The sequence below is a fragment of the Cydia amplana genome, chromosome 4 (genome assembly GCF_948474715.1).
Source record: "Cydia amplana chromosome 4, ilCydAmpl1.1, whole genome shotgun sequence".
NCBI lineage: Eukaryota > Metazoa > Arthropoda > Insecta > Lepidoptera > Tortricidae > Cydia > Cydia amplana.
The window spans coordinates 19996673-20009588 of NC_086072.1; the positions used below are offsets into that span (position 1 = coordinate 19996673).

General features: G+C 36.8%; 1 protein-coding gene and 1 non-coding gene across 4 annotated transcripts in view; both read right to left on the bottom strand.

Annotated features, from left to right (window-relative positions):
- The window catches only part of LOC134647398 (zwei Ig domain protein zig-8-like), a 539358-nt gene that overhangs the window by 451895 nt on the left and 74547 nt on the right, over positions 1–12916 (bottom strand). For all 3 annotated transcript variants that reach the window (XM_063501749.1, XM_063501748.1, XM_063501747.1), the window contains exon 2: positions 11310–11473. In XM_063501749.1, the coding sequence (XP_063357819.1) occupies positions 11310–11473 (164 nt within the window). The remainder of the gene's footprint in view (positions 1–11309; positions 11474–12916) is intronic.
- Positions 4457–4529, bottom strand: Trnas-aga (transfer RNA serine (anticodon AGA)). Its single transcript has one exon. It is a non-coding gene; the product is annotated as a tRNA-Ser (tRNA).

Genomic DNA, 12916 nt, shown 5'->3' on the forward strand with positions numbered 1-12916 from the left:
AGACAATAGTACAGGCGACAATTAAATGCATTTATCAGAAATAACATTATGAACAGAGACATATTCAGTATGAAAACTCACTTAAAAAGTTTGCCGTTACTAAAACGGTACAAACAAGAGTTATCAAGTTTGAACTATTAGTAAAAGCACAGTGATTAAAACTTGTTCCTTTTAATGTACTGTTGGCTAGAGTTAAGTTGTAGGTACTCAATAATCTAGTTTAGTTTATAGTAGTTCGATTTTCTGAACTCGTTGACTTTACTCGACAAAATACTGACTCCCAAGTTTGCTTTGTAAAACTATAACCTGGAAATTGTTTTGCTAACTAACTAATTGAATGCTGGATTTTGAGAATTAATTTATCTACTTACTAATACAAATGTGTTAAATCAGTAAGAATTCAATTTCCAATTCTCCTTGAATTTAAAACTTTTCGATACAGTGGTGTAGGGTTAGAGCCGGTGTAGTTTTATTTCACGTTCATAAGCGCATTGTAATATGCCTACTGCTTAAATAATAAACTATCTTTATCTAATACGCTCGGCAGTATACTACAGGAGTATGCAGCGCAATATAAAATCGATGTTACTGCCCGGTATTATGACACTTGAGGCAGCAATGAAGTCGGCAGTAATATCGCGCTGCAATACTACAGCAGAAATGCTTATGTAGGTAAGTACTCTACTTTAAGTTAGCAAAAAAAATTGTGTTAGGACTTATATCGACCGGGATATGAACCGTGATTACCTTTTGTATCCCGGTCGATATAAGTCTAGTGAAATAACCGTGAATCATTCAAATCTGTTGTGTTAGTAGTTTGTTTATTATACTATAAACACGTGGCAAACTTAATTTATTTCATGCTTTCGATTTAAAGCACAAATATTATGAACTAAAGCGGTAAAATACAACCTCTGTAGCTCACCTATCAAAGAAAATGGGTTTCCAGATTTACGATCTTAGTTTCTCCTTCAAGGAATCCTTTTAAAAACTTCTAACGGCCTTTGGAAAGTCTTTAACAGACTGATGACAAACAAACAAAATGGAAGTTAAGAGCCACATTATGCATTAAAGAAATGTATTCCAATAAGTAGTATAATTTATGTTTGTTGACTTTTCTATTAAAACTTTGTGCAGTTTGTCTGGGAGTAACGAACGTATTGCTTTGATTTACTGTCTTTGTGCCGTGTTTTCGTAGATGACGTAAACCATTCTATACACAACAATGCATTTCCGTTTGACTCTTATAAAAATAAACTATTTGACTAACTAGGCAAATACACTACTACCTAACACAAAAAAATACACGATATTCTTTAATAATTATTTATAGAGAAGGTACATTCTGATTGTTATAACGAGTTATGAATTTGATCTGGATTCTTTAACTGGATTCATCACATTTTACACTGATAGATCATATTTAGTAACCTGACAGGTATCAAAATATGCCTGGTCACTTTATTTACTCATTTTTAATCCGAGTAATAAAATATACCCATTTTTTATTCAAACCCTAACATATTCTCATCAATCATGAATTACTTACTCAACTAAAAAATCTCGAAAAATCGGTCTGTAAAAATCTAAAACCTATTGACAGGGGAACCATTTCACGTTAATTGATTGAGTTTGGCAGTTAGACCTAATTACCCACGTCCATCCAACTCATTAGGGGATGACCGGCTTTTTTATTTTAAAACTTCTAATGCCTACAGAATATTTAACATTGCGCACGGGTTGTATATCTTTTAATACCAGATACGTGGGTTTGGACTTACCTATAACAAAAGTGCATAGAAGGCCTTGTTAATTTTTAGGGTTCCGTACCTAAAGGGTAACTAAGACTCCACTGTCCGTCTGTCCGTCTGTCTGTCTGTCACCAGGCTATATCTCATGAACCGTGATAGCTAGCAAGTTGAAATTTTCACAGATGATGTATTGTTGCCACTATAACAACAAATACGTATTGTTCATTACGAAAATAGGACTTAATCGCTATCATCAGAGGTCGACCGACCAACTCTATTATAGTGTGCAAAACGTTCAAGTTGATAAACAAGACCAAGTTCGGGTGGAAAATGTTGATGTCAAAAAAATGTGACAGGCATGGTGATAGGCGATAAAAACGCGACAATGCTGCCTCACAGGGCGCAATCAAGTCATTTAAAACTTTGCATTAAACTTTTATCGCAAAAAGCAATAAGTTTTTTTCCCGTTTCAATAATAATTCCACGTATTCAAACACAAACAGGAATAATCTCTCTTCACAGTTCAGGAGGCAAATACCTATTAATCCAGCTCAAAAGGATCGGACCAATAAATATCTCGTAAATATTTCAAAATACCGCCGTTTCAAATTTCAAATCTAAAATAAAATATCTATTCGTGAAACGGGAGCCGCTTAAGCTCTTTTATAATCCATAGTATAAACTGAAAATTAGACTTGGAAATTGATATAAATAATATACAAATATTGTCAAGGTCAAAGCGAAACGTCCAAAGTTTCACTTACATATTTATGTGCGCTCAATTCGTGGTTACCGCTGAAGATTGACCATACATTTTAGATCAGAGAGAACGCGTATATATTAATGAGTGCTCAAAGCCAAGGAGCCCAGGTAAGGTTTTAAACTGGAGGCCAATTCAACGTACGATATGAATAGGGTATTTGACTGTATTTAAAATAAATTATTTTACACCGTGCATGTAATAAAGCACCAAAAGATTTACACAGTTCACAAAAAAAGAAACTGATTTGACTAGTAGGCAAAAACCCATCGAGACGATCGTCAAGGTGGTATCAAAGTCAGGACAAAACCCACAAAAATTGTTTAATAGGGCTCAAGTAATCAGAGAAAGCCCTCCTGACCTCCGAGATGATTCAAGACGGAAACAGAAATATCTTCGCCTTGTCAAACTTGATTCAGAAAACTTTTGAAACGAACGCCACGGGGGATTTAAATTAGGAGAAGACCAAACGTTTGATGTAGTTTGATGTAGCTGTCACTCGCAATTTAATTATTTTGTTTCTGTATACGTACGTAGAACAGCTAATAGCCGAGCCGAACATAATAGGTGAAACCAAAGCGCCCGTCTCCGTTGGCTTGGCCTCCTCGAAAGGATGGGTGAAGATCGGGCAGCCAAAAGGGCCTACTTGGGTCGACCAACGGGACGCCGTCCTGTTGGTCATTCTAAATATCGTTGGACGGACAGAGTGGAGGCAGATCTCCGTGAGCTCGGCGTCGGCGAAAGCTGGCGTGATCCCGCTCTGGACCGAGCAAATTGGCGTGCTCTTGTGTTGGAGGCCAAGACTCATTTTGGGTCATCGCGCCAGCCAAGTAAGTAGTAAGTAAGTAAGTATTAAGTACACACTTAATCAATTATTTCTTTAACTAAATTGAAGGCTGTCGAAGACGAATCTTTCCCAATTTCATCCAAACACCTATTGCTTTAGAAAATGCATTAAAACTTAAGTGATTATAGCGAAAACATCAAACAATTCACATTTCCTTTGACGTCATACCGTGGGAGCCCAGAAATGACAGCCCATGCTCTCAACTTATAACGATCGTTTTCGTTGTATAAATACAGCAATACAGTTTGAGCAGTCTGTGTTGAAATTTACCAAAAAATCAGTTTTTTCGTATAATTTAAGTATATACGAAAAAGTTTGTAATAGTCGTATCTTTTAAATGAGGTTAGTACTCACAGACATTCGCATGACATGTACATTTTTAAGGTACCTATTAGCTTCTTACTTACATGGCAAAATTTACTTTATTTGAACTTTATTGCACAAAATATATACAACAATGTAGAGGTACAAATGGCGTGGGTATTTATTGCCAAATGGCATTCTCTACCATTCTGAGATACATACAATTGATGGTGAGAGAAAAGTTAAGTGAATGTTTTAAAACATTATTATCACAAACAGATCAGGTTTGTCAAGGATCGTCAACGCGCATGTGACTCCTGTGGAGTTGCAGGCGTCCATAGGTTACGATGACTGCTTACCATGAGGCTGACCGTATGCTTGTTTGCCACCGACGTAGAACATTAAAAAAAAAACAGAAAACTTTATCATAAAAACGGGCGTTTTTTTCTTCCCCCAAAATATTTCCGGATGGGAAATGTTCACAAACAAAGTCGTAAAACAAAACTCGTTGCGAGTGAAATTCCCGCCGCTCGTAATTAACGATTATTAAAGGAACTTGATTGATTTAAGCTCGAGATAAGCAGATTAAGGTGCTATTGTTAGTGAGATATTGGATTTCTGTCATTGCGGATATTTGTTAGGTGAATGGCCCGAAATTATTCCTGGTATAATTTAATTTAATCAATATAACAAGCCCTTGGAAGGCGATTCTGTTTTATAAATTTAATATTTTTATACAATACAATACAAATATTCTTTACTGCTTAGAAACAAATTAAAAGTGGAAAAATTCACTGTCTTGCGTGGGACTTGAACCCACGAACACTGGATCTCTAGCACAGTGCTCTGCCATCTGAGCTACCAAGACCTCACCCAATACAGCGAATATTTCAACCATATATGAGCCTTAGGGAGGCCCTCGCGACATCTACCGTGAGAGTGATATACTTCTTGAACGGCTATTGCAATTTTGAATTAGGGTGAATTTCATTTAAACCTTTCTAAACAAATGAAATGCTACTTTTTTGTTTCAAATGAAGGTTGACATTTCAATTGGGTACTTTCCTACTAGTCAAACCAGCTTCTTTTTTAGAACTGTCAAAATGATTTGCCAATATGGAATTTATATGAAAACGTGTGTAGCGACGTTACGGTCAACTCACCTACTTTTTATATTTCTATCTGATTTAATAATTGAAATTGTGTTTAAAAATAACTGCTATCTATGTTTTTCTAAGAATTACCTGGTGCTTTATTTCGTGCACGGTGTGAAATAATTTATTTTAAATAGAGGAAAGTACCCAATTTCAAGTGTACATCCTATTGTACATAAGGCGGTACGAGGGTATTAGGTACTTAAACAATAAACAAGAAGTATGTATCTTCCTGAAAGACAATACACTTACACTGCCAATAAACCCTAGAGATTATACAGTAAACAACCAACTGTGAATATTCATAAACATTAACATAAATAAGTGCGAATAAAATAAAGTGCTTTGCTCCGATTCGAAGGGAGGGAGCATTAGTGCGCGCGCAAATTTGCAGTCTTAATGCGATTTCGGCAAGTCGCAGGCACCATTAAAATATTAGGTTGCGAGTACGAATGTCACGTTTCTGAATCAAGAGCATCCTTTTGGACAAATGGGTTCCAGGGCGCAGCCGCAACCTTTTATTTATCAGTAAAATATCGTGGAGGAAGAAATTTTCCATTGTGCCCGGCAGATGATTTTATATTTCTTATATATTTCCTGTACATGTACAACTTGTAGGTACTTGTACTTTAAACTTAATTCTCAGCAAATAATGTCCTTTGTAGGCAACCAGTTTTAATTATAATAAATGTCGCCGAAAATGTATAGATAGGACACATTTATACCTAATACTAAGCGCTAAGGCCGACACCTAAATTTTGCTTCTTAGAAGATAAGCTGTGTCCAGACGAGACAATTTTTCGCCAATCTGATGAAATTGTCCGATCATATCAGGACGCGCGAAAGCAAACGCCAATTTGGCTCGCCGAATTCGACCGCCGATTATGACCGATATTACCGATAAAATGGGGTGCGGGCGCAAGAATACCAATTAGTGACCTAGTATTTTTGATTTGGAGATTTTTTTTTACTTAGAGGGCTCAAATATCACCATGAATCTTAAATAGGTGATTAAATTGGAGAATGATGTCGATTATTTTCCTAATCAAATCGGTCGATTTGCCCAGCCCGTCTGGACACAGCTATAGTTTCACGAATTTAACCTATGCGGCTGACTGACATGCAATTTAATTACATCAGTCATTCAATATAACACACGAATTTATCTCCCAGACACAACAAAATCAACCGGTATATTTTTATCATAATTAAAGTGGAAATATATACACGGCCTTATCAAAATGACGCCATTTGTAATCTGCCGGGGCCAGTGTTTCGGATTTTGTCGAATCAGTGCGTTTTTTACGAGCGGCCGTCAGTCACAGCCGGCGGTTAATTGTCACGTAATTTAGCGTTTAAAATTGTAAAAAATCTGGATGAATGCGTCGGGCCTGCGCTTTGGGTCCTGTAGAATAAAAAAACTTTGACGTCGCTTCAGTATTGACTGAGAGTTGAAGGGGCATTACAATACAATACAATACAAATACTCTTTATTTTTATTACACCTTAATAAAGGAAAACAATACAAAAAGAAAACAGAAACAACAGGCAGTCTTATAAATATCGCTAAAACATTCATTTTCATATTAAAAACCTAAATGTTTTCAAGGTTTTAAATAAATAAATCATTTTTTTTAAATAAATATAAATAAACAAATATATTTAAGTCGTTAATTATTTTACTGAGTATTTTTCACATCCATTAACACAAAAAAAACCTATATCTGCTTTTTCTTTTTCGGAAATTCACAAAATCAATAGATTGTGATCAGAAATACAGGCTTTGTCAAGTGGACATAAATACAAATCATCAGCTACAGGCGTATGGCGTTATTCATAAACGGCTGCTAACTTAATCAGTTGATGATCATCGTTTGTCCCTATCTGTCGTTATGCCATAGAGAGGGACAAACGACGATCATCGGCTGATTAACTTAGCAGACGTTTATGAATAACGCCTTAGGGTAACATTCCATTTCTGACCGCAGCTGCACTACTGGTACTGAACGCGTCACTGTTACTGTCAATTTCCATAGTAAAATTGACAGTAGTGCAGCTGTCGTTGAAAATGGACTGTCACCATTAGTCACCTACCAACAAATGATACAATCCGCAACAGGATCTTTCAATCTTAACCACTAAATGAAACTAGGTAAAAGTTCCAACCCGGGCCGAGTTAAGGATGACTCACGTTAGACCGAGCCGTGTCCGGGCCGGAGCTTACGGCGCTAACTTTTCTATGACAGATGACAGGTGATCACGTGATGCTTTACATAGAAAACCAAGCGCCGGAAGTTACGGCCCGGACACGGCCCGGTCTAACGTGAACGTGACGTGTAAAATACACTTTAAACAATATAATATTCCACTTTAATTTTAATGTTATGGAGATTAATCGTGAAGGTAACTTTCAGTCCAATAATATAATAAAAGAACCGGGCATCAACAAAAAATAGAGCAAAACAAGCAAAAAAACGGTCACCCATCCAAGTACTGACCCCGCCCGACGTTGCTTAACTTCAGTCAAAAATCACGTTTGTTGTATGGGAGCCCCACTTAAAGCTTTATTTTATTCTGTTTTTAGTATTTGTTGTTATAGCGGCAACAGAAATACATCATCTGTGAAAATTTCAACTGTCTAGCTATCACGGTTCGTGAGATACAGCCTGTTGACAGACGGACGGACGGACGGACGGACGGACGGACAGCGGAGTCTTAGTAATAAGGTCCCGTTTTTACCCTTTGGGTACGGAACCCTAAGAACAGATCGTTTCTTTAATGTTATGGAGATTATCGTGAAGATAATTTTCAGTAGAAAAATATAAAAACAAAAACAGATCATTTCAGATTGCGCCGTAAACAAAGCTTTTCCGATCTACGAACAATCGTGTTCTGAGTATTTAATTAATATGAAATATTATTGCACTATTTGTTTACGTCGTCGAAACGAGTTTTAAAATCTGTTTACCTTTAGGGAAGTAGCACACGGCGACTTTTTGCGTCGATTACGTAGCGCGTTTTATGAAAACACAACGCGGGCCTTCGCCCCTTCGACGTGTTGCCTCTCTGTCGCACTTGTAAATTCGTACGTAAGTGTGATAGGGAGGCAACTCGTCGAACTTGATTCGCGGGAAGCCCTCTCATTCGCCGTCAGTTGCCGCATTTGCAACGATTGTGATAGTAAAATATTGCGATGTTACCATTATTTTTCTCCTTTTTAGAAGCAAAAAAACATGAATATTTGAATTTTTGCGGTCTTGTATTTTTGTGTATTGTGTACAAGTTCTCATTTTCTGTCTATGTATTTAGATTTTGTTATAAAGTTCGACATTTGTTATCAGCTCTATTGAAAACATACCTAATGTTCGTGCAAGCGTATTTCTAAAAAAAAAAAATTTTTTTTTTAGAACAAAAAGTTGACAGTTCCGAACAACTGACAGGCCGATATCGTCCGGCGGACTGGTAATCAGTAAGATTACTTAAGATTACATTAGCTTCCAAGGAAAAGACGACCAGGGGCCTATTGCATCATAAATTACAAGCTAATACTATTAGTGACTTTTCATATAAAATCACTACTAATATTAGCTTTAACACATTTATTGCCACCCAGTCAAACAAGACATCCGCGTTAGCGGATGCAGCATGGTTTCGTTTTATTGCCTGTCACTATGCCCGTAACTTTTGCACATAAATACTTGTTAAAACGTGACAGACATGGTGACAAGCGATAAAAATGCGACCATGCTACCGCCGCAGGCCACAAAAATTTCGTCATATAAAGCTGTAATACCACGATCCCGACTTTCTTCCGGCCTGGGAACGAAATCATAAAATACCCGATAGTCGGGTTTTCGGCACTGAATGTGTTAAACTAATAATTGTAGTATGTAATAGACCCCTGGTCGCATTTTCCTTGGAAGCTAATGTAATTTTACCTGCACCTTAATAAAATATGCCTGCACGAACATTAGAAGTATGTTTTCAATATGGTTGAACAAATGTTGAACTTTATAACAAATTCTGAAAGACTTGTCATCGTCATATCTCCAAACGCGCTGCGATCAACTACAAGACTTCGCTCCGTATGTTCTTCTTAAATCGTTTTGAATATTGGATTCCATTTCGTCATTAATCATCAATACGAAATTATTTCGTTCTTTCGCAACGGACTTTAGTGCTTCATTTAAAATTATTTTTGAATTTCAAATTAAATTTAATCAGTGTCAATTGTTATTCTTCAAAAATAAGTTATGGGGTATTTTAAAACTTCACTTTTAAGGTTTTTTTCGTAACTAACGTTGCCGAATTGTCATTATAAGTAACCTATTCATAAAATAACCAAGTTTAAACTTATGAAAGTAGCAAAGAGCCCTTGTGGCCTATTTGCACATTAAATTTGAGACTGATGCAGATATGGTACGACAATGTTTACCAAGGGTTCGGGCAGATATGTAATCTCATTCTTTAACCATAACGTCAAGAGTACTTATAGGTAATAGTTAAAGAACGACTTAACAAATATTCCAAAATTCAACGACATCGTTCATGAAATACACCAGAGGGCACCCTGCTATTTTGTACATCACATCGCCATACAGCGACGAAATACAGCCAACCTTCTAGACAACTTGCCCGTTGACGGCAATTTTGGGCCAATTTTTAGGGTTCCGTAGCCAAATGGCAAAAAACGGAACCCTTATGGATTCGTCATGTCTGTGTGTCTGTCTGTCTGTCCGTCTATCCGTCTGTCCGTCCGTATGTCACAGCCACTTTTTTCCGAAACTATAAGAACTATACTGTTGAAACTTGGTAAGTAGATGTATTCTGTAAACCGCATTAAGATTTTCACACAAAAATAGAAAAAAAACAATAAATTTTGGGGGTTACAACTGAAACTCTAAAAATTTTTTTCATCAAACCCATACGTGTGGGGACAGGTCTTCAAAAATGATATTAAGGTTTCTAATATCATTTTTTTTCTAAACTGAATAGTTTGCGCGAGAGACACTTCCCCCCCCCCTGTAACTTCTAAAATAAGAGAATGATAAAACTAAAATAAATATATGATGTACATTACCATGCAAACTTCCACCGAAAATTGGTTTGAACGAGATCTAGTAAGTAGTTTTTTTAATACGTCATAAATCCCCTAAATACGGAACCCTTCATGGGCAAGTCCGACTCGCACTTGGACGCTTTTTTTATCTATACGTTTATTATACCTATGTCAGTTAAGTAGTACCTATTTAAGGTTAACTAAGTTTTATTGTTTGTTTATTTTCTCTTGTTAATGAAGTCATGAACAATAATTTTATTCATTCATGACTTCCTAATTGTAATTGTAAAAACTATTTAAATATCATTTTTGACAATTATTAATCAAAGGTATTTTTTTTTGTAAAATTGATTAACTATTGTTGTATAAAAATTAGTATTCACATTAAGCATATTTGTAACTAAACTATTTTAGAAATAACGATTCTACTTATGATGAAATGAGCTATTTTAAACTGTAAAATAATGTAGGTATATTATGTGTAACTAAATGTAAATTTTTAAGGAATAAAAAAGGCTATATTCATTAAAAAATAATAATGAATAAATAATTAAAGACTTCCGTGCAATATCAACAAACAGAAATATTTGTTACGCACATCTAAGGTACCTCTATAACAATGACAGAAAACCCATCTAAGCGAATCCTCCCAAGCCCGACCTATAATGGCCGCCCCACGCTGCGTCTCCGTTGCGTTTCCGTTGCGGCCGGCGCCGTCTAATTGTTCGAGATAATTGCGATCTTCCCTCTGCAGCTTGTTAGGTAAGAAAGCGGGGAACTACGCCTTGTCTATTGCTTGGGATATAAATGATTTTTATCCGACTTATGATAAAGGGTATTTTTTGGACGGAAAAGGGAATTAATCGTTGTTTTTGCGCGGCAGGGTAAATAAGCTGAGTTCGACTAAGATCGGACACCGGGTAAGATCGTATGATTCAAATTTCTGCCTGTTGTCCCGGGACAAAACAGCGCATTGCATCACCTTGGCAGCATTAAAAAAAAGCCCCGCAACAGGCAGAAATTTGAATCATACGATCTTACCCGGTGTCCGATCTTAGTCGAACTCACCTTATTATATTCTGGTCACTGAATGAATAATGTATACATGTGTGCTGAAAGATATAGTTATACAGGAACAGTGGAGGTTTACTTCCATTAAGAATCCCAAAAAATATGCAGACGTGTCTATATATTTACTACTAGTGTTGTAACATACATCAAGCACGACAGCGCCGACGCTGCCGAAAGATGGCGTAAGACAAGCGCTTAATAATAAGACTTCTATCTGATACTTTAGGAGTGGCCAATTAGCCAATTACTAATGTAGTGGCCAATAACTATAGCAGTCACCTTAACTATTACGGATCAACAATTATAATTTAAAACATCTACTGTACGGTTCCTCTGGATAAACTTTCATTTCATTTAAACTTACCGTTCTATTCCCAAGGTTGCGCACGCGGCAGCTCAGGTACGCTGACTTGCCCACTAGTGCTGTGACGTTTCTCGGCGTGGCGGCGTCAAAAGACGGCGCGAGGCGAGCGGCGCCGCCGCCCGGGAGAGAGTTTATCGGCGCGCCGCCGGCGACATCACTTGTCACTGTAACAGAAAGTTTGTAATAAATACATATTATAGGAACACTGAAAATAACTTATTTTAGTTTTAATATATGCAGAATGACATGATAACCCCTTTAAACTAAATTAGCAAAATCTGCTTTAAATACCTACTATTATTTTAACAATTAAGTGTTCAATATTGATATCAAAGATATGAGTCATAATTGATAGGATATTCTCAGTTATCAACAACATAGGGTTTCTATGAGCCCAAAATACATAATAAAAATAGTTGTTTTGTAGTCTTAGCTCTATGGCTCTACAAGTTTGTTACGCCGTAATATGTCTACCCAACATGAGTATAAATGAAGCTTGATAATTACAATTGCAGTTTGAAAAATGTGGCACTATATACAATAAAACTCAGGACTAAGGCATCAATGCTAACACAATGGAGTACCACGATATTTTTTAAAATTCCACTCGGTAGCGACACCGCGTCAATCAATCATCGTTAGACGGCGCGGAGCACTCGTGCACTCGGCGTTGTGGACAAAAAGTCGGCGTTGTGAACAAAAAGTCTTGAATTCACTGGCGTAATGGCGAGGTCAGTTGTTTTTATCAGGGTAGTGGTAAATAAACAGGGATTTGGCAAGCATGAATGTTACATATATATTCTAATACAAGTACACGTTCGAATTAGCCTGAAAGTATAAAAGCGCCAGCATATTAGGTGTTATATGGTGACATTTAGTTACGTAAGCGCTTCATAGCGCATCTATAGCATGTCTTCTATGTGCAGGGTATTTACGTTGGCTTTAATCGGTTTTACATACACGGCGATTAGCATAATCTGCCGATAGCGAGTAAACTAGCGTAGTAATAGGGCGGTGACAGGGGACCGATCGAGTCTTTAGTATAAGGATAGAGACGATACTCGTAGAGTTAAGTATGTAAAAGCGCTTTACCCCTTTGAATGCCACGCCTAACGTGTGCGGCGCGTCTTCGTGAACCTTTTCGGAATGTTCGAAGGTTAATATTGGGCAGTTGATGTCTTTGGCATTTAAAAGACATTAACTGATGCGGTTTTTTTAATAGATAAAGTGATTTAAGAGGAAGGTTTATGTCTAATTTGTTAACCCGTGCAAAGCCGGGGCGGGTCGCTAGTATAACTTATACATCCAACCTAAAGTTATTATATTTTTTAAAGCGATGGTAGGTATGAAGACATCTCTTCAGTAGAGTATTATACCGTAATAAGGTAGGTATACATTTTAAATAACATCTGGAACTTAACTGAATGCAATACTTATAGATAGGTAGTCTTTTGTTGTTTGTGCCTTTTAGCGTAAGTAAGTACCCAAACTTTGTTATTCGTGATAAAAGTTGAAAGGTACCTATCCGTTTTCTATCAGACATAAACTTAAAGTGCCACTCTAAAATCCCTTTTAAAACAAAGGATTCTAAGAGCTTCTACACTGTT